Source organism: Anarrhichthys ocellatus, unplaced genomic scaffold (genome assembly GCF_004355925.1).
Source record: "Anarrhichthys ocellatus isolate YVR2014 unplaced genomic scaffold, GSC_Weel_1.0 scaffold39, whole genome shotgun sequence".
Taxonomy (NCBI): Eukaryota; Metazoa; Chordata; class Actinopteri; order Perciformes; family Anarhichadidae; genus Anarrhichthys; species Anarrhichthys ocellatus.
In genome coordinates this window covers 61260-82296 of record NW_022280069.1, presented here as the reverse complement: position 1 = coordinate 82296, position 21037 = coordinate 61260, and the positions used below count along the sequence as shown (strand labels likewise).

Sequence of the window (21037 nt, the reverse complement as noted above, 5' to 3'; positions counted from 1 at the left end):
CAACTGGATCCAATAAAGCTCCGTTAATGAGTTTAATTGTATTTTAAAAATGACTTCTGAGTAATTTGTAAATATAGAATTCAGTTTATTTGGACAAATAAAAATGATAAACAGAATTTAAACAAAATGGAGGAAAAGTACAAAAACCTAAAGGAGCATCTTGAAAATGTATATTCCAATGATAGAAGTAACTTGAGCTGGAATAAAATAATTATAAAACTCCAACAAGGAAAACAGAATATAGATGTTTCTGTTTATTTTTAACAAGCCATGTTGTCGATCAATGATAGACTAACTGCATGTTGTCAAAATATATTGTCACATAACATAATACACTGTATTGCTAACTTCTCCGACTTGTTACTGGAACAGGGCCAACTCGCGAGTGATGTCATTCCCAGCTTTGATTTCCGACATCCGAGATAAACGGAGCGCAGCATTAGATGGGACCCATGTCGGCAAAACTAATGACATTCCCATCAATAACAGCTGGAGCCTACTTTGTGTTTAGTGGTATTTAGCAGATGGTAGAATGCTATCATTCTATATGTCTACACCTGCTGGACTGAAGCACGTTAGCATTGTTTGACATCTTGTTTCGAAAGCAGATTGTCATCACTATCTAGGGTCACCCTGATAACTGTTCTTCAACACGATTCATCATGTGATGATGGTAGGCCGAATGAGGAAGGTGATGTGAAATAACAAAGAAAAGTCAGTGCATGCAGAGACCTTTTTACTCCTGCAGAGGAAACCACACATCCCACTTCTTCTCAATGTGTGGCTTAGATAGACTGAAGGGTTAACATCTCCAGATCCACAGATGAGTGAGAGAAATAAAATCCACGCAAACTGTAGCTGTTGACGGAGAAAATGAAGCTTACCTTTATGTGGAGAGTTCTCAAAGGCTCACGTCTGACACTTGAGAGCCGATGCCTTGTGACAAAGAGAGCCTGTGAATCTCAGATTATGCAAAAGCAAAAATACAGTTTTGCAATTTGAAACTGAGCACAGTTCAGCGCAGTCAGCAGCATTTTAAGGCACCCTGCATGTGCGGATTACCAGAGGGTGGTGGGGTCAGATGCAGTTCATTACTGCAGCAGTGTTGCACAAAGACAAAGGGATAGACCGTGAAACAAGCTCCTCTGTTTTTCTAATTCTACTGACCTTTTTAAAAACCAATGTCTTTGGTTTGCAAAACCTTTAAAATGTGTTATTTATGTTTTAACAATTGAGATATAAAATACATACACAGAGAGTGATTGATGCACAGTGGCTGATAGTAGCCAAGACTTTAGGAGAATACCTAAATTATGCTCAGTAAGGATGACTTAAACATTTAAAGTGAGTCAGACTCATACCTGCCTAAAGGTGAAAGACAATCAAACTTTGCTGGGTTGCTCGGAAAACAAAATTGCAAATTTGTGAGGTTTTTTTTCTCTATATTTTGCCACTTAAATCTCAGAATAAGTTTATTTCTCATAAATGTACGACTTCAATCTCGGAAGTTCTGACGATATCACCCCCTACCCCAGCTCCGCATTTATTTATTATTTTTTTTACGTTCAATGGCCTTAATACGCCGTTGTAGGTCTCTGCATGAGTTGTCTAAATTTGGTTGCGAATGCACAATGTGCTCAAGGGCTTTCTACTTAAAAAAGACTTGAACCAAGGGAAAGATTGAATGAAATATGTAATTTTGCCACAAAATCAATATGACGGAAAATCTATTTACCGATCTTACTCCTTGCAGTTCAGGAGCAACGGGCTAAAGTGTAAAGAGCTCAACAAATTACAGATCAGCTTTGGTTGGATCACCAAACACTTACTTCATCACTGACCCATTTTTCACCAAGTTTAATTTAAATCTTTTAACAAGTTTGACATATCCAGTTAACTATCAAACAAACAAAACACAAATATTTCAGTGATTGACACATTTAGCAATATTAACATATTTTCATTGTTCAGTCAATAGGGTTGAAATGTGGACAGAGACTTTCTTGACCCATGGAAGATGGATGTAGCTTGTAAATATTGGACTTAATGAAAATCTGTTACACCTGTATTATATTATAGTTTGTTTGTTGTATGCTACGAGCCCATGTTGTCTGATTCTGATTTCAGTAACTACTTTTTTACAACCATCAATTATAGTGTTGGCTTCTTTTCATTACTTGCTCAGATGTTTTTCTTATTACTAAAACAGCTAAAGTAACGACAATCTAATGAAACACAGTTGCAATAAATACAGGCACAAAGCATCCCAAAGAAACAAAATCTATAAATTGAGATTTCTGAATTTATTTACATACATAAACATACACATAATGAATGAGCCATGTTCACAGTCTTATGCATTCAGATGCTGAAAAACATTCACAGATTGTCGTTTGTGCCTACAGATCTTTCGTTCTTGGCAAGTAAATGAGCTATCAATCAAATTCCAAACATGGCTGAACATAATGCACAACCAAAGCCATTTCAAGATGTCTTCTTATTGTTTTTGTTATTTTTAATGTGTGCTAAAAAAACAGATGCCTCCTGTAACTTAATCTCAGTTTACTCTTCTGCACAGTGGAAATGTATTGTACACCCTCTCTTAAGAAAATACTAAAAGTTAGTTGACCCTGAACTAACCATTTAACCAGCTTAAGTAATCATCCGCCGAACGACAAATCCTCAAACTCTTAGTCTGACTTGTTATTAAACTTGACGTCGTCGAACTTGACTATCTTCCCATCACGAGTCACCACCTCCTTCTGCTCCCATGTTTCAACCTCCCCGTTTTTCTCCTCAAAGCGCCGCACCACCACCCTCCCTGTTGTGGGCAGGTTGCAGGGCAGATCCAAATTCATTTTCAGGAAGTCTTGGGTAAGCTCGGATCTGCCTGTCCGGACCAGAGCCTGGTTTTTGTTCCTGTCCTCTGTCCTCTGAGGGGTAGGAGGGATGTGCATTGCGGCTTGAGGCCGCAAAGGTTGAAGGTGTGGTTTGGGTGAGCGCTCCCATTTCAGCGGTGATGGAGACTTGTGGCGTGGTAATGGATCACTTTTAGGTGAAGGAGCTATCATTGGTGATAGGTCCCTGTTAAATGGAGCTCTGTTCATTGGTGATAGGTCCCTGTTAATTGGAGCTCTGTTCCTTGGTGATAGGTCCCTGTTAAATGGAGCTCTGTTCATTGGTGATAGGTCCCTGTTAAAGGGTGATGGAGCTCTGTTCATTGGTGATGGGTCCCTGTTAAAGGGTGATGGAGCTCTGTTCATAGGTGATGGGTCCCTGTTAAACGGTGAAGGAGCTCTGTTCATTGGTGATGGGTCCCTGTTAAACGGTGAAGGAGCTCTGTTCATTGGCAATGGATCTCTGTTCGCTAGAGAAGCTCCTCTGTCCACTGGTGACGGAGATGGGTTTCTGACATTAATGTTAGGTGAAGGTACCTTACGCTCTTTTTGAACGGGTGTATTGGTGACGGTGTCTGCACCTGCGGCCCTTCGTATCTCACTAATGATCCCGCCCACGGAGGCCCTCAGAGAAGGGTCGGGGTCCACCATCCTGCACACAGCATGGCAGTACGGCAGATCCTTCATGATCTCCTCCATCTTGGCGGGACAGACGCTGGGCGTGTGAAGTCGAATCCGGGCACAGAGCTCAGCGATGATCTTACCCATGGCCCACACGTCTGAGCGCTGGTCCCTCTGGCTGCCCCTGTGCACCTCAGGGGCTGAGTAGGCCGGGTTCCCCATGTTCATGGCAGAGTTGAGGCCATATTTGAAGAACTTGGCCAGTCCCAGGTCGATGATGACGGCTCTGTTCGTTTCATGCTCCACCTGGAGGACAAATGATGTTTAGTCTGTTTGAAATATCGTCTTATAAAATCACAAATCAGTTCACAGAGCTTTAAAAGTGGGATAGCGTACAAGACGGCCATTATTCAGCTTCACCCTCTCCCCAGTGATTATAAGTTTCACGGAATAGTCTCCAGCAATGCTATCAGCTCCATCATCCTAGTAATGGAAATAGCTAATTTCATTCTTTTTGACTGCAGAATGGCAGCACTTTTCCCCACATGTTGACATGCTGACAGGTGCCTCCACTCACCATGATGTTTTCAGGCTTGAGGTCTTGATGGACAATATCTCTGGAGTGGAGGTGAAGCAGCCCTTCACACATGCCGAGGATGATAGTGCCTTTAACGGAAGGAGACACCTACAGAGGCACAAATATGAGATCAACTTTAGCTTGGCTGGCATCAAGTATCTCAAACATAAAATATAAACCAACTTCCTCATATTGAGTTGCACGCCCTTTACCTTCAGGCCTGAATAAAACGGCTTTTCTGAAGTTAATTAACAGGGCGTGACGTGAACTACAAAGTCACATCAATATTTGTCCAGATATCATGAATAAACCTCAAGCATAAGATAATATTATGATGACTCTGAGACTGAGGTTGGGTCCGTATAAGAATAATTTTATCCTAAACCGATGCACACTACAAGTGTCCATGGTGACCTTCTTTATTTAGTGCAAACAATGCAGACTCTCTGGAATGGAAAGAAAAATATCATCATGGCCAAATTGGGTTTATACTGAATGTGAATCTGGCTTTACAATTGTTTGTACTGTAGGTCCTACTATCCTTAAGTTCACCTTGCATCATATGCCTTCTGTCTGTGGATGATAACTTTACCTTTATTTTAGACATTGACGCTTTGAAGATGGTGGTCTCCAAGTCCTCTCCGAAGATAAACTCTAGAGGAATGATCCATTTTCCGTCTTTGAGATTTATGTTGCCCAGAAGCTTCACTATGTTGGGATGATTTGCCTTGCTGCAGATAAGTGGCAGCAAGTCATGGAGGGGAAGAGAAATTTACAAATCAGCATAAATGAGGAACCAAATAAATACTTACTGGGTACCCTTATAAGTAAAGGGAAGGAGGGGGTAAACACTATTTAATTGTTTAAAAGTACTTTTTAAATCAATCCCTCATCAATCCCTCACATAATGTTAACAATATTTAAAATAAAAAACACTTTTTTCCAATAACATTTTCCAAATATTTTCTATGAATAATTTAAAAAATAAATGATTTACCGTAAAACAAAAATACTAGCAATATCGATACTGATACTCAGTAGCAACACTGGGTATTTTATAGATATATTTTTTATTGTCTTTCTTACGAGAAATTATCTATTGTACCGCATGAGACCAGAGGAGGACACATGTTGGTTGTGATGACCAGCAATAATCTTGTATCTTCAAGTATTTCTACCTTTTGTTTCTGTCTCTCTTTTGTGATGGAGGAGTTTATGCTAAAGAATTGTGACTCTATAACATTAAAAGTATGTAGCTCTGACATTTTGGGAACTTTTGTGTACTACCTTATAACATCTTAAGAATTCAGCTTCTCAGTACCACCTTTATATTTCTACTCTTCCATTTTTTGAGTCTGCTAACATCAAAACCACTTGTACTTACTTGTACACTTCACACTCTCTCTCCAGGTCCTTCTTAGTGATGAGATGTTGGGGGACCTTCTTTATAGCAGCCCAGGTATCGTTGTACTTCTGCTTGTACACCTTCCCAAAGCAGCCCTCTGCGATAGTGCTGGTGGAGTACGCCATCAAGGCCACGACGGGACGACTGCAGAGTGAGGGTGAGGTCAATTTAACAATCATGTTGAAGCTCAGACCAAACAATGTTGTTAAACGATGCTAAACTGCAGAAAAACCTCATTTCCTGCACTAAATGCCAGTTTGGTGAAGAACAAAATGTATTGTTTATTGTTTGATATGATCAGAAATGATAGAATATTTTTGATGCTATCTAGATATCCTGTTCTTTCCGTTTGTTCTTTCAAGGGTCTTGTTTATCAGTGCTGTTACTGTTTGTCAATGCAGCTTCACCAAGTTTTGTAAATGTCGCTGTTATTTTTGGGACTTTCCTGTTTGTCACCTTGCATAATACAAGTTAGACCGGAGCGACACTTTTGATCACGGTTTAAAAAGGCAACCAAACAGGCGACTCAGATTGAACTAAATTCCAATGATCAGTGTACATCAGGTGTATTTGTCATCTTATAGAAAGCAAACAAACTTTAAAAAAGTTTCAATGTTGGAAAGTGTTGAGTATTTTCACTTTATACTTCAAATCTACTGCATTTCAGGGCTTTATACTGTCATTTTTACACTACTTACATTTATCTTTCCTTGAAGAGAAAGAATTAAACATAGTACAGATAATATATAAGTAGCTAATAGAATACACATTGTAGTTTAAACAATCCAATAGTTTACATGGAATATAATAAGCTTTACTTTGACAAGCTTAAACCTCAAATGCCTTAAATGCATTTGTTTTAATAATCTGATACTATTATATGACACGGACTGGAGCCATTATGTCACCGAATGAGTACTTTTGATACTTTAAATATGTTTTGCTGCTAGTACTTGTGTACTTTACCTTCACTTGAAATGCATGACTTCTACTTTATTGTGAATTCGTTTTAGTTTTAGGTATTGCTATTTTTACTTAAGTAAAAGAAGACACGATACATCTTCCACCACTAACAGTCTCCATGAAATCATGAAATCAACATCAAACATAATGAGATTCACCAGCTTTCTACTTAACCATAGAGCCACTGTGTTGTATCGTCAAGTGTCTCTACACGTACTGTCTCTCTTATACAAGCTTAATTTCAGCAAGATTAGACCTGTTCACAGTCTGTCAGAGCTAGGTTGAATTTAGAGGAAATAAACGTTCTCAGAAAGGGTGCGTCACCTCTGTTGTGTAAGACTAGTTCTGGGATTCTTCAGAAAGTCGGAGCCTGATAATCCGACTGAACTGTCTTTTAGTTTTTCACTTAACTGGAATAAATAGCTGAATCACTGAACAAATTAGAGACACATATATGGGCGGTGATTCATAATGTCTGGAACCAGGATATCCTGAATCCTACAGTAAACAACAAAAATACCCTGAACATGAATAAATGACAGAAAGCAGCTCACCTGAGTGACCGCATGAATGAACCCTAACTGAGTCTGTTGTGTAAATAACAGCTCCCATGTGTTGATCTAAACAGACATTGCTATAGTTTTAAGAACTCGGAAGCATGGCCTCCAGTCAGCAGCACATTTTGCACAGACTTTGAGCTGTGTGTTGTAGGACAGAGAGATTAAAAAAGCTGACAAACTAGTAAGTCCACAAGAGGAAAAGAAAATGTTTGTCTTTGCATGAGCACAAAGTTGGCAGCACATAAAAAAGAAAAAGGCACGTGTAAGTTCCAGCCAATAGCTTGGGACTGAATACTCATAGTATCTGAGATGAGTATTCATAGTCTCTCAGATACTATGGGTATTCATAGTCTCTCAGAGAGTATGCGTAGTCTCTCAGATACTGAGTATTCATGGTCTGTCAGATACTATGGGTATTCATTGTCATAGTATCTGAGAGACTACAGTAAGTCACCTTACAGTCATTAATATTCACATGGACAGACTGAGGATGTTAGAAGAAACATATAATAACCAGTAAAGACATGAAAGGCAAACCCTCACTGTTCAATAAAGACATTAGTGGAGCAATTAGAACCTCCTTCGGTGATTTAATCTAGTTGATCCAGAGACAGACTACGACGACTTATACAAAACAGGAAGGAAACAAAGTGTGAAAAGGTTCTCAGTAAATTGAATTAAAATGTTCCAAAAGTGGATAAATCTATGTTGTCCTATGTTGTACCACAGAAGTCTGCTTACCTTTTTGCTGTAGAGGGAAAGCTGCTGCGTCAGGTCTGAACATGGATTCACATAGCTGCCTCTTTATACCTGTTCCACGCCTTCTTGTGTCCTCTCCATGGCCTAAAGCAAAGCAGGCGCGCCTGAGCACTGCAGGTCAGGAATGTGAAACACACCATAAAGTAATGTACTGTAGAACCAATGAGAATGGCACATGTCTGATAAACAGAAGGGCATGTGACTGTGTGGATGAGGTTGCACTGAGGCAGCCAAGATGAGACAGAGGGGGTTTTCCCATGCCCATGACCAGGTGGAAATTACAGGAGCAGCATCTATAATCTAATCTAATATAGTAGCCCTAATATAGTGCTTAGTTAGACTGTATGTAAGAGCCACAGACGGATTATAAAACACTAGGCACAGACTCTTAAGTGCCCCCTTCTCCTGTAAACACTCCCCACTAGCATTCGTAGTCGTTTTGCATTAGGGAGGCAAAGTCGTACCAGACACCTCACATCTTCACAAGTGTCCTTCCAAAATGAACTTCAGCATCAGTCCTTTCAGCAAATGCCCCGAAACAACATATGTTTACGGTTTATTGGATGGATGCCATGAGATGTTATACAGATATTCGTGGTACCCAGAGGATGAATCCTACTGACGTTGGTGACCCCCTGACCTTTTCTTGGCGCCACCATGAGATTGACATTTGTGGTTTTGAGTGAAATGTCTCAACATTTATATCCATTCGTTTTTGGTGGACATTCATGCTCCACTCAGGGTAAATTGTGATAACTTTGGTGATTCATTAACTTTTTAATTCAGACGACAGGAAATTAGGGGAGAGAGAAGGGGAATGGCAAAAAAAAGTCCCTGTTTGTGGTTTATGGTCGGCGCTTTAACCTCGAGGGCACCAAGGCACCAAACGTTTTGTTTATAATCAATTACAGCCTCAGTTGTAATTTGTGTTTTGTTCTAATTACCAAAAGTTAGCATCCTTACATCCTGAACTAAGATTGTGAACATTGTACTTGCTAATCATCAGCATGTTAGTATTGTCATTGTGAGCGCTAGTATGGCTGTAGTGGTTGTTGGTTGAAGAGCATACTGTACAAATTATCATAGCAAACCATAAAAAACAGGTCTCTTCAAGCAGAGCTGTTCTGCTGACAGACATCTAAATTGCTTCACTAATTTGAATGTAGCCTTACTATGCCCTAAGTATGCAGGGCCCTTCTGGAGGCGGGCGACGGAGGTGGATCCCCTCTGGAGGCAGACCCCCTCTGGAGGCAGACCCTGGACTCACAGTGGGTTGCAGGGACTCTGGGCCAAATTCTTGCAACAGGAAGTCTAGACCGAACAGGGGTGGCTGACTGGAAGGACCCCTCCGGAACCCGGCCATTGAGACTTGGGGCCAGGGAGGACAGACGGTAACAGATGACCTGGCGCATGTTAGGACCAGTGGTTGCTGCCAGACTGCCAACAGGCCACGAGGAACTGGCTCAGACTGCTGACACAAGAACTGGAGCGACATCTGCAACGGAGTTGGTGAGACAGGAGAAACTAATCAGGGTGGGGCAGACAGGAAGTACACAGGGGAGAGTAAAAAAGAGCAGGAAACACCAAACCTGTACGAATAACATGAAACAAAGAAAAAACAAACAAAAGACCCAAAACACAAATCCTCTAGAAACAGATGAAACACGGGCCAGTCTTCACACAAAAAGTCATAAGGACATAGAGCTCCAGTGTGACACCACAGAAGTTTCATCACGTCAAAAAGCTGGTGACACAGTGAGAAGTATCAACTTCCTGCTGTAACCACAGCACTGGAATCACATCTTTGACAGCAAAATCCAGCCCAAGTCTATTTTGTCTTCCATTAAAGTCTACCTTTAGTGTTGTCCAACGTCTTTATATCAGCCTCACAATAAGATTGCTCTTTTATCGTGACACGAAACAAAATGAACTCCGGGACAGTACAACCTGTTTCGTTTGCCTTTCTATGACCAAAAAACCCCCTCTAATTTGTAAAAGCCCACCGTCCTCAGAAGAATTAGTGTCATTAAAAAAACTGCAAATTCTGTTTGGAGAAATGACTCAATCTTCTTTAAAGTCTCCCTAAGGTCTCTTACTCAGGGGTTTTTTGGGGGAGTTTTTCCTGTTCCGATGTCAGGGTTCTGTGACAGAGGATGTCATATGTGTACAGATTGTAATGCCCTCTGAGGCAAATTTGTGATTTTGGGCTATACAAAAATAAATTGAATTGAATTGAATTGAAAAAGTGGAAACAAATAAAACACACAGAGTTAATGAAAGATCTTTTCCACCAGATGGAGATATTGTCATGTCATTAGGTTGAAGTTAGAGATGATATATATATAGCAACACTCATTTCCTGGTTGTTCAGTACTTAAGCAAGACAAGTTGTTTGCAGTAGCTCGTTTGATAAAAAATGACCGGCCCAAGGGATTCCTTTTTACATGCTCGACCACAAAGTAAGTTTGATTATTTAAATTCCATCATTTGACTTCTTTGGGAAATAGAAAAGCGTTTCTTTATGAGGCCTGCTGCATGTTTCATTCATTCTGTCTGAGAACCGGCTTAAACAAGATTTCAGTTTGTGCCCTCTGAGGACTAAACTCACATCGTTTTTGATCAAATCACTGGTTCTGTTAACTACAGTGACCCAAGAAATTATTTTTTTTGTCTTTTTAAAAGCTTGCCAAACTAACTGTGAAATAAACAACACGAGGAGCATGTGTCGCAGTTACAATTACATTGCTATGCAGGCAGTTGAGGTGTCGCAATGATGCGCTTTTTTTAAACCACATAAATAATATCCATTATTAGTCGTTTAACGTAGTTTAACTTGTTTTTATGTTTTCTTCTTGAAGCTGGCCGGGGCCTGCACACCCAGGAGAGCGGGTTAGTTTCTTTTCTTATCTTGTTTGGATGAATCTGTATGCATTGCTTGATCAGTAATGGCTGCTCATTCTGATGATAGCTGCTTATTGTATTTGTTTCCAATTCAAGTATAATTTGATTATCTGTTTTAATTTACTACACATTTATTTCCCTTTTTTATATTACAGGGACGCTGGCCTCTCCTCCAACATGGAGCACAAATTCAATGATAATTTGAATGAAAGTGCTTTGCCTGTGGAAGAAAAAGGCAGCTCTGTGACACCCATTCCTAAGGAGAATCTAAACATCGGTGAATACCCTGCAAAGAACGGAAAGCTCTGGCATGCTGCTGGCCCAAAGGCACACCCTGTGTCTGCTGAGGGGGAATTCATAGAACGGTCCACTGTAGCTGTGGTTCAGACAAACAACTTTCCACCACAAACCCTGTCGCAGAAGAGCCCAGAAGAGGAACCTTTCAAGGTGTTACCCGCAACAGCAGCCATTACTGAGGAGCAGCCACATGTAGAGGTAGTAGGAGAAGGAAGCTGCACCAAGATGGGCACCGGGTCAAAATGTCCTCCACTGGCTCCTAGAGCAGGAAGAAAAAGCCCCCAGCGCAGGAAAAGAGCTGCTGGGAAGTACCGGAAACGTAATTAAATTTAAATTTGAATTGAATTTCTTCAATATAATCTTTTTCTTCCTTATTTTACTCATATATAATAATACAGTAGTATTTAAGAAATATACACTCAGTTGGTACTTTTTATAGGTACAGCTGTACAATCTTTTTTTCACTAATATTGAAAGTATTTAAAACTTCATTCTGTTTTAGATATTTCTCATCATTGCATATATATTTCTGCGTATATACGTAAGCGCAAACTGTAAAAGAAACACCTACACGTGTACAGTCTATTGCAGTTCAATACAACAGCTCTTCCATAAATTCTACCTTTACAAAGTTTATATTGTTTAGTTTTTCTTGACATTGTCAGAAATATGTTAATTCAATCATATGTTTATGATTGAGGTCATAGTTTGCAGTGGTGTTGTACTGCACTACATTATATTGAGAGGCGTTTTTTTAATTATTTTTCTATTATTCTCTATTTACATACATTAGGTTGGCAGAGTATTACAAACACCTCTCAATTTAATTGCAAGCAGTACAACACATCCTATGACCTCAATACCAAAACATATAATTGAATTGACGCCTCATGAAAGTCGACTTTATGGTAGAACAGAATTTAGATCAGATTGTACAGGCGTACCTAATAAAGTGGCCACTGAGTGTATAATTCTCGTGTCTCAGTTATAATGTGATAGTGTAATGTACTATATAATAAGTGTAATACTACTACTGCATGCTGGGAGTAATTTTTTCATTTGTTTTGTCTGTATTTGCAGTGTACCTTCTCGGTTGGATGGCATTCATGCTTGTTCCTGTCTCTGAGGGCTTTCCTGGTACGTCGTGAACGGGGTGCAGTTCATCCCTGTATTTATTTCTTTATTTAGGTGTAATTGCCTTGAACAGGAGCAGAGAATTTCTATACTAATGCACTCTGAACACTGTTTTGAGCAATGATGCACAGTATTTTTTAATAGGCTTGATATTTTCCTTATGTTTTCTGCCATACAGGGTGTGCTAGTCCTGCAGCAGAACAAAAGGGTAAGTTAAGACGTTTTGTAAACCTGTTGATTGAACCAAGTTTATTAATATTTCAAATAATATAATAACAAGATTTCTTTGTACACTCTTGCTCTAAAATGTAAGTTTAAGCACATTTACACCAGCAGCTCTTTTTATATCTGTAACTCATCAATGTTTTTCTCTCTTTTGACTGCAGCTAAGTGTTTTACCTGCAAGGACAAGGACAGATGCCCAAAGTTGATGAACATATTTGACGGGCATGACGACACTCCTCTGTACCACAGAGACCTCAATGCAATGTTTCCAGAATGCTCTGTAACCTCTTCACCTCAAAACAAGAATTGCTCTGTGTGCCGTGACCAATCCAGGATCGTCATCTTCTGCTCAGAGGATGTTGGACCAAATATAGACGTGGCAGATACGGATGGGCACATTGACGTCATTCCCACAAACTGTACGTATAACATACATTTATTAAACATGAATTGCTGCTGGTTTTAGTCATTTGCTTGTCAAAAAATGTCTAGACATCTAGGTTCAAACTGAGATAACTTTGGCTGAATAGAGAATGTCTTCCAAACATTGGAGCTACATATAACTGTTGTTTCAGCAGTATTTCACTGTGCAGAAACTCCAAACTACACACTGAAATGGAGCCATTGGTATGATGTTGAAACAACAGTTTATCGGGGGTTCCCCTAGGGCATTTTTGAGCCCGGTGGTTAACCCCACCTAAACCGTAGGTTGGATTTTATCTAGTGATCAGTAGAATCAGCACATCTGTAAACATCATAACCTTTATGAGGGTAGGATGTACAGTATTGCAGAATTACAGAATTAGTTTTAGCTTGGTGTTCCTAATAAACAATGTAGTCTGTATAAGCTGGTGGTTATATGTAACCTACAGGTTTTTTATATTTCATCCAAATTATAGGTGTAAAACATCCAATCAATGCTTACTCTGTGGATAATGGTGAGGAGACATTTTCTGATATAACTATTTGTAAGATAACTCGTCATAAAATCTGCATAAAATGTCAGTGTTTTTATTAAAAATAAAATGAGTAAATAAGGAGCTTTTGTGGAGTTTTGATGCTATTTTCATTTCTTTCATTTCTTTAGATGTGAAGCAGCAGACCCCTTCCCGCACACGGGATGGATTGATTTCTAGCTTTGGATTGTTTGGTATGTATCTGTCGCAAGCACTGAATGTCAATTTAATACATTGATTAACAGCATGAAAAAAGACAAAAAAAATCAGATTTTTCTTGCCTTGACCTGACATGACAGTTTTGTGGTTTAATTTTGCAGTCGTCTTTTTGATCGTGGTGGGAGCAGCGCGGGTGATTTACATTGTGAGTGTGATGTTCACTGATCACATAACTTGCAACATGTTAAATTGACAAACACAACTCAATTAATCAGGTTTCTGCATGAGTCACTGAAGTGATTCTATTTTAGGTCTTACATTTTCCCAGATAAAATCCATTCATAGGATTGTTTTGATATGGTATAGTCACATTTCACTATTTAAATCTGTTTTGTATTCTTTCCTTTTAGCACTGCAAGCAAAAAGGGTAGGTTCAGTCTATTTTATTCTATTTCTTCAATGAGCCCATTCATCATTATTATTCCATAGTTAGAGAAACAGATTTGGCATAAATTAATATTTACCGAAACAGGATTTATACTAAATCTCACTCTGAATCTGACTTGCTGGAAGATATAAATTCCTAAATTACAGTAGGCCCCCTGGACTGTGAATATGTTTTATTCAACAGATTTACACTTGACATCATGTTTTTCCTTTTTTTAGATAGGATTGAAAGAGATGAACACTGAAGAACACTGAAGAAGACAGCAGTGTGCAGAAGCCATTCTCTTGCCATGCCAATGTATTTCCAGCTTTAGCTGCCATATAGAAAATAACAGGCCTGCAACTCCTGATTATTTTAATTATTGAATCATCTGCTGGTTCATTTCTTGATTGATACATATATTGGTTGGAGATGTCCAAAATGATGTCATGTTTGTTTTGTTCGAACACTCACAATATTGAGTTCACTTAAACACAAGATGAAGAAAACGAGCAAATCCTGAAGTGAGCTTTTGGTGTATTTTACTTGATAATGACTTAAACGATTAATCGATTATAAAAAGTACCAGCAGATTACTTCTCTGTCATTTATTTGACTAATCAGCTTTTAGCTCTTCTTGCCGATAATGTTAGAAATTAGTGAACTTTCTGCAAAAATTGCCTAATGCATATCCGTACTGTATGTACCTGCTGTCTTCATTAAAATGCTCAAACTGCATATGGATCTGGCGTTATTTATAACACAGGTAGGCAATGTAGTGTTTTAAGTGATTTATTATGGTGGAAGAAGTACTCGGGTAACCTCTAACTTGAGCAAAAGTAGCAACACAGTGTAGAAATACAAGTTTGAAGTCATGCATTTTTTTTATACTGAAGTAAAAGTACAAATGTAGGCCTATACTTGCAACACAATATAGGTTTCTTAAAATAGCAAAAGTATAAGTATGTTTTATGCAGAATGGCCCATTTTCTAATATTATATATTGTAATAATTGATGCATTAATATGCAAGCATCATTTTAATGTTGCAGCTGGTAAAAGTTTACTCTAGTCACTGCTTATATCTATAATAATGTATTTGTTAATTACATTTTATATTAATAATCTGAATCTGCAATGTAACTGGCTGGCAAATAAATGCAGTGAAGTATAAGGTAATGGAAAATGGAAATATTGAAGTACTCCAAATTTGCACATTACTTGAGTAAATGTAGTTATTTTCCACCACTGTGAATATTATAACACCGTGCTGCTGTACAGTGCAGTACTACTGGGCAACAGTCAGTGGGACAATATTACAAAATGTTACACAGGAACTGGGCCGTTGGTTAATCCACACACACGCACACATTCACACTATTGCAGGTTCACTCCCACGCGCGTGTGCGCACACACAGCCCCACAAACGGATTGAACATTAACAAACAGTGGTGCTTTGATATCGTTATCAGTGTCTGGGTCATACCAAATAGCAGAAGGGGGGGAGGTAACGTTATTTCTTAGTCAAATTTCTATCTTAGTGAAGAAAAATAAGTTGACAAAGTAATAGTTTACTATTTTGAAAATTCACCCTGCTCTCATAAACTGGTTTTTGGGATCAAATTAATCCACCGTCGCCAAAACAACAACCCGAAAATGCGGCTTCTATAGCTGCTCGAGCCTTCTTCATTTTGACACCTTTTTTGTAGTATTTATTTAGTTTAGTCACAGTTTTGGGGCTGATGATTGTGTACGGAATTTGTTTAGTGCGAATTCCCCATTAAATTATTAAATAATAGTTTATTCAACAACATATTGACAAACTGGAGTATTTTTATTTTACTTTATACTTCTACCGTATCTCAGCGGGAACTACTGTACTTTTTACTCCACCACATTTGTGTGACGCTCATATTCTCAAGGCCTTCTTTTGTACAGATACAAACATGGCGTGACGAAGTACTTTGCTACTATTCTACCCCGTAGAGAGTATCCTTCCTGCAAACAAACCCTCCAAAGAGTGAGTGGTTGCAGGGTTTTCAATCGGAAGGAATACAGGAACTTTGAGTCAGAGCGGCCACAAAACTCTGTGGTGGGAGAAAATGTTCGATAGAGTCTTCTTCCAGTGTAACACACTCAACAGCCCCTCAAACTACAGCCTCCCAAGTGTCATGGAGTTAACTCTACAAAAGCCTCAGAGAAGCAACAATAAGCACCGCTGTCATTGTTTAGTGAGTTGGAGCTGCAGATCATTCACTTGAAGAATTTATACAACTTATTATTTATATAATAAGGAGGTTTTTTAAATTATTTTATGTTCTTAGACGTTATTTATATTTTATATGGCAGAAACAGTTATTCTGTGTGTGCTTTAATGTCTTCCAAATAAACCTGCAATTGCATGGTTATGAAAAATGAAAGAAATAAATGGAACACAGACTCACGATGATATTGTTTTTATTTAATCACATGTGGTGCCGTATTAAAGTACTTTATCTTTGTACGTAAAAACTCAGTTTCTTTGTTAATGTTTCTAGGAAAAGTGAATGCTGAATGAGGTTTATTTAGGGATTTACATTGTAAGATCAGCAACATGGGGAAAGTCACATGGGTTGGAGAAAGTCTGGTTTTGTGGCAGCAAGTGAGCACCTGCAGTAAACCGTGTTTGACTTAATCATAATCATGTATCGGTTATTCCTCTGACCCCAGAGAAATCTCGTGTATGCATAGCGGTCATACTGAAAACCTCTGAGGTGACCCATGAGTCACCCACCCACACACACACACAGTGATACTGGCAGTGTGGAAATACTGTCTGTCATTTACCACAACCTAGGGGTATCAGAGTAATTACAAACCTTAACTCAGAATTATAAAATATGGGATTTTGATAACCATAATAATCATCATCTGCCGCTCAGCCTGGTTATTCTAAATCTCCCAAATATCTCTTCCCAGAGACCACCATGGCCATCTCGGTCCAGTGTCCCACCAAGAGGTACATCGTCATCCTCTTCCAGCCCGTCACGCTCACCTGCAACTACCAGACGACCGCCCCTCAGCCTCCCGTTGTCACGTGGAGGTACAAATCATATTGCCGCGACCCCATCCAGGCTGCGTTCAATCCCAGCAGTGCAGAGAACATCCTGTCTCAGAACAACCCCAACTACGACGCCAACATCGAGTGTGCCGACAGCCAGAGGACGGTGCGCACAGTGGCCTCCAAGCAAGGCAATGCTGTTACCCTCGGTGCGGATTACCAGGGTCGCAAGATCAGCATCCTAAACAGTGAGTTGATGAAAACGTACACACTGAAGTCTCATTCAGATGTTAGTAAAGACTGAGGATGACCTTTCTTTATTTTTTTTTACTTGGCAGAATAAAATACATAAAAAAATATGTTGTTTTGCAACTGATCTGGCAACTATTTTGACGAATAATTTGAGTCAATTTCAAGCAAAAATGCCAGTTGTCCAGTTGTGATGTTAGTGTAAATGAAATATCTTTGAGTTGACACAGCATTAGAGGAAGATCAACTTGAATATCAATTCAATTCCTTCACACAATTATTTGAACTGTGTCAGAAGTTGTCCGTGTTCCCTCGTATTTATTTCTGTAAATGTTGTGAACACACTAGTTTCTCACCACGTCAGAGCTTTGTGTGACTTCTTCCCAATTTGATATCGTTGTAAATCTGCTTCCCAAACTGAATTAGCATGAATATTTCCACGTGGGACAGAAAGGTTTGCTGTTAGGATGGACATGATTAGTCGTACCACTGTTGCATGGATTCATTTTCAACATTCAAAGATTAATTCGTCGCATAGTCATATTGTTAATAAGCGCAGGCCAAGTTAAATGCACTCAATAGGAACATGGAAGAGAAGAAAAGAAGAGAAGGAAGATCCTGAAACTAGTGGATTTATGATGTGCCTTTTCAGTGTCCTGTTCAAGTTCCCGTCATCTACACACTGCCGCCGGGTTGTTATTCTGTAATGGACCCTCGCTACTTACCCTCCGGGGTGGCGGATTAACGAGAAAATTAATTATTTAGAAATGTGCTGACGTTCTGATAAAATGATGATGACTGACCTCAGCTTTTAAAGCAATAGCTGTCCATTATTATAATTTATACGGCCACCATGAAAGTTAAACCACATTGTGCAGCTGACATTTTTGTGGTATTTCTCAATCTGTGAAGTCTGCAAGTTAAAACAGTCGCAATATCAATAAAACAAGATCAAATGAAGTCATTTGTAAAATATCACAAGTGGACAAGTGCTCAGTAAGTACAGGTGTAAGTAAATAAGGTCAATGCATTAGCTGATAATTAACAGTTACCAGTGAAGTTGCTGGCCTGATCTCCTTCAGGAGCTCGTTCCAAAGATTTGTGGTTTTGATGCCGAAGGCGGGATCATCCTGAGATTTTGGATTATGCTGCAGGTCCAGACGGTGACTCAGATAACGACCTGGTGCACATGCAGCTCAGTGACGTAGCTGGAGTAGAGACTAGGCGAGGGGAGGCCTTGAAAATGAGCAGAATAAAAGTATGATCACTTATGATAGTCTACAACTTTAACATGCTAAAAACAAATTTGCATTATTACTGAGATTTAAAAAAATGCATGCACAGTATCAACAGATTTGGGTGGTGAAACTGCCAAATCCACTTCTCTAGGCCCAGATTGAGTTGTGCCAGGAGCTTAACAATGAAACACTGTGCTTGAACCTTGCAACACACACACGCACACACTGCTGTGTAGCGCTTAAGTAATCCCAAGAGTCTGTCTAGTCCATGCAATCCGTTTGACAAACACTCATTTATTCAACTGAGTGGTTCAGCCTAGCATTTGACAAAGACATTATTGTTTCAATTTTCACTTGAAATGTGTTTTTTTTTTTTTTTTAGGAATTGACCAGATATGTACCTGGTTTAACAGAGCAGTCATTAGGATCTGTACTTTGTTCATCTTTGCTAAATGTATGAAAATGCCAATTCCACCACTGAGACCCTAATGTTACAGTTAAGGCATAGTAAGATATGATTGGAGTTGAATGGCAGAGAGGACACAACGTCGAAGAATACACATATTCAAAATGGGAACAAATATTTGTGTAGTTTTTTTTTTTTCTTGATACTGCAACTTAACATTAATTATCAGGTCCCACAATTATGCGATTGTAATAGTAGTACATATTAATACTGTAGCCACTTTAAAAGACAAGTCAAACCTGTGTATCTATTGTTTCCCACAGATGCAGACCTGAATATCGCACAGACGGCATGGGGCGACAGCGGCGTATACGTCTGTTCTGTGATCTCTGCCCAGGACCTTTCGGGAAACAGTGAAGACTTCACGGAGCTAATTGTCCTCGGTAAGTTGTGTTCGTAGGCGTATGTGGTTAGACATTCAGACACAACTTCCTTCTTTTCTCTTTCTCTCTATGCTTCTCCTTGTTCTTCAGTTTTCTTCCTCCCATTCACGCACATTTGATTACCCAAAAGGTTGTCCAATAAGCAAGCGTTCCAAATAAACTTGGCCTGATTTGACAAGTGACAAAAAGAAAACAACATAAGTCTTCAGAGTCATTCATTGTAGGCCGTAAAAGTAGACCGATACCACTTTAAAGTAATTGTGGCTTTATCTTTCTTTCACAGAGAGAAAGTCAAATACTACTGACCTCCTGCCTGGCATTGACTTACTGGTTATGGAAGGTAGTACAAGCCCCTTGATGTAGCTCAGTCATGTTTTAGTGTCACAGAAGAGGTGTAGGGTTCAGGTTAGCTGTAGAGAGGATTGGAAAACATTTCTTAGAAAAACACCCCGGCTGAAATGCTTCCTGATTTCTGGCACTGATCATCAATACCCAATAACTGACAAAATATGACTCAGCCTGCATTTTCATTTCAGTCCAATAATTTAAATACCCCCCCACCTCTGTTTGCTTGTTTTTGTCTCTGCCTGAACTGACTTGCAGAGTAAAATCGTGCTTTTACCGGTTTTACCGGTTTGACAAAACCTTAAAAAATACCATATTTACCACTGTAGCCAGCATGCTTTGTTGGACTGAACACTCAATAACAGAGATTAAATCTGAGCGTTATTTGCACTTATAAACAAAAAGCAGTACGGCCTATCAGGGCTCCAGACTAACTATTCCACTGCTACTAACTTTCTCAGTCAGTTGCGCTCTTTTCTTCTTTTTTGGTACAGAATGGTAACAATCAGTTGTGGAAAGTACAGTGACTAATACATTTACTGAAGTATAGTTTTGATTTCTCCACCACATGTCAGAGGGAAATGAACGTACTTCTTCACTGAGTATATGAAATGCTATGCAGTGTTATACGGTCAATTAAACCAATAGTATGCAAATGAATAAAATTAGCTCTATTGCATCCAGCTACAACATTACAACAGTCCGATTATATCTTATTTTACTTATTTATAATATCTTCACTGCTAATTACTTATTTAATATTCTTGTTTTGTTTCATACTGATGCCTCTTGTTGGTGCTCTCTCCTCTTTGATGCTGTAATACTGCAACATGTCCTGCTGTGGGACTATTAAAGGATTATCTTATCGTATTAAAATGCATCTTACACGTTACTGCATCAATAATAATAATCTAATAATTATACTACGTAATAATGTAACAACTAAAGAGTCCATTTAGCTGCCTAGCAAGTACTTTTACCTTATACTTCTTCATCATACACTTACTTTTACTGAAGGAAGGTTTTGAATGCATGGCTTTTACATATGACAGTGTTTTTTTAATACTTGGTCTTCTATCTGAAAATAGAAGAGCACAGTACTTCCTCCAGTAATGATATAAAACGATGACTGTGGTTCCGTTGGCCTTTTTTCTGTCTCCATTTTCAGTTGTGAGTGAGTCAGAACCTCTTGCTGCCTCCCTCCCTCCCTCCCTCCCCACCAGCCTCCTTCTCTGTCAGCTTCACCACCACTTCATAACTACTTCATAACCACTGCATTGTTGGACCAAGTGCTTATTGTATTTGTTTCCAATTCAAGTATAATTTGATTATCTGTTTTAATTTACTACACATTTATTTCCCTTTTTTATATTACAGGGACGCTGGCCTCTCCTCCAACATGGAGCACAAATTCAATGATAATTTGAATGAAAGTG

General features: G+C 39.1%; 3 protein-coding genes across 8 annotated transcripts; 2 read left to right on the top strand and 1 right to left on the bottom strand.

The window, feature by feature from the left end:
• Positions 1–1849: 1849 nt before the first annotated feature.
• Positions 1850–7851, bottom strand: LOC116394411 (dual specificity testis-specific protein kinase 1). 3 transcript variants are annotated; one of them, XM_031867472.1, is made up of 5 exons: positions 7765–7851; positions 5480–5644; positions 4688–4826; positions 4096–4203; positions 1850–3824 (listed from the first exon to the last, which is right to left on the bottom strand). In XM_031867472.1, exons 2-5 carry the CDS (start codon positions 5623–5625, stop codon positions 2691–2693), a joined length of 1527 nt encoding a protein of 508 aa, XP_031723332.1. In that variant the 5' UTR covers positions 5626–5644; positions 7765–7851; the 3' UTR covers positions 1850–2690. The 3 variants fall into 3 exon arrangements, with proteins under 3 accessions (XP_031723332.1, XP_031723331.1, XP_031723333.1); XM_031867471.1 differs by having other exon boundaries at positions 7018–7784; XM_031867473.1 differs by lacking the exon at positions 7765–7851 and having other exon boundaries at positions 4688–4822; positions 5480–5545.
• A 2304-nt stretch (positions 7852–10155) lies between these two features.
• On the top strand, positions 10156–14619 carry LOC116394427 (uncharacterized). 4 transcript variants are annotated; one of them, XM_031867498.1, is made up of 11 exons: positions 10156–10241; positions 10641–10671; positions 10839–11299; positions 12061–12117; positions 12293–12322; positions 12501–12758; positions 13239–13277; positions 13427–13489; positions 13616–13659; positions 13865–13881; positions 14125–14619. In XM_031867498.1, the coding sequence occupies exons 1-11, from the start codon at positions 10199–10201 to the stop codon at positions 14144–14146; spliced, it is 1065 nt and encodes a 354-aa protein (XP_031723358.1). In that variant the 5' UTR covers positions 10156–10198; the 3' UTR covers positions 14147–14619. The 4 variants fall into 4 exon arrangements, with proteins under 4 accessions (XP_031723358.1, XP_031723359.1, XP_031723357.1 ...); XM_031867499.1 differs by having other exon boundaries at positions 14121–14619; XM_031867497.1 differs by lacking the exons at positions 13865–13881; positions 14125–14619 and having other exon boundaries at positions 13616–13763.
• A 1002-nt stretch (positions 14620–15621) lies between these two features.
• LOC116394460 (lipolysis-stimulated lipoprotein receptor-like) lies at positions 15622–19757 on the top strand. Its single transcript, XM_031867561.1, has 3 exons — positions 15622–17168; positions 19137–19256; positions 19540–19757. Exons 1-3 carry the CDS (start codon positions 16847–16849, stop codon positions 19617–19619), a joined length of 522 nt encoding a protein of 173 aa, XP_031723421.1. The 5' UTR covers positions 15622–16846; the 3' UTR covers positions 19620–19757.
• The last annotated feature ends 1280 nt before the right edge of the window (positions 19758–21037 follow it).

Bases quoted from the DNA above. Each gene is read 5' to 3' on its own strand.
- LOC116394411 (XM_031867471.1), bottom strand. The intron at 4,204-4,687 runs GTAAAGTTATCA...GTGCCTCTGTAG, and splicing joins CGTCAATGTCTAAAATAAAG to GTGTCTCCTTCCGTTAAAGG. The intron at 3,825-4,095 runs GTGAGTGGAGGC...TTTGTCCTCCAG, and splicing joins TCAAGCCTGAAAACATCATG to GTGGAGCATGAAACGAACAG.
- LOC116394427 (XM_031867497.1), top strand. From the start codon at position 10,199: ATGACCGGCCCAAGGGATTCCTTTTTACATGCTCGACCACAAA. The intron at 10,672-10,838 runs GTTAGTTTCTTT...TTTATATTACAG, and splicing joins CTGCACACCCAGGAGAGCGG to GGACGCTGGCCTCTCCTCCA. The intron at 12,759-13,238 runs GTACGTATAACA...TCCAAATTATAG, and splicing joins TGACGTCATTCCCACAAACT to GTGTAAAACATCCAATCAAT.
- LOC116394460 (XM_031867561.1), top strand. From the start codon at position 16,847: ATGGCCATCTCGGTCCAGTGTCCCACCAAGAGGTACATCGTCATCCTC. The intron at 17,169-19,136 runs GTGAGTTGATGA...TGTTTCCCACAG, and splicing joins CAAGATCAGCATCCTAAACA to ATGCAGACCTGAATATCGCA. The intron at 19,257-19,539 runs GTAAGTTGTGTT...TTTCTTTCACAG, and splicing joins CACGGAGCTAATTGTCCTCG to AGAGAAAGTCAAATACTACT.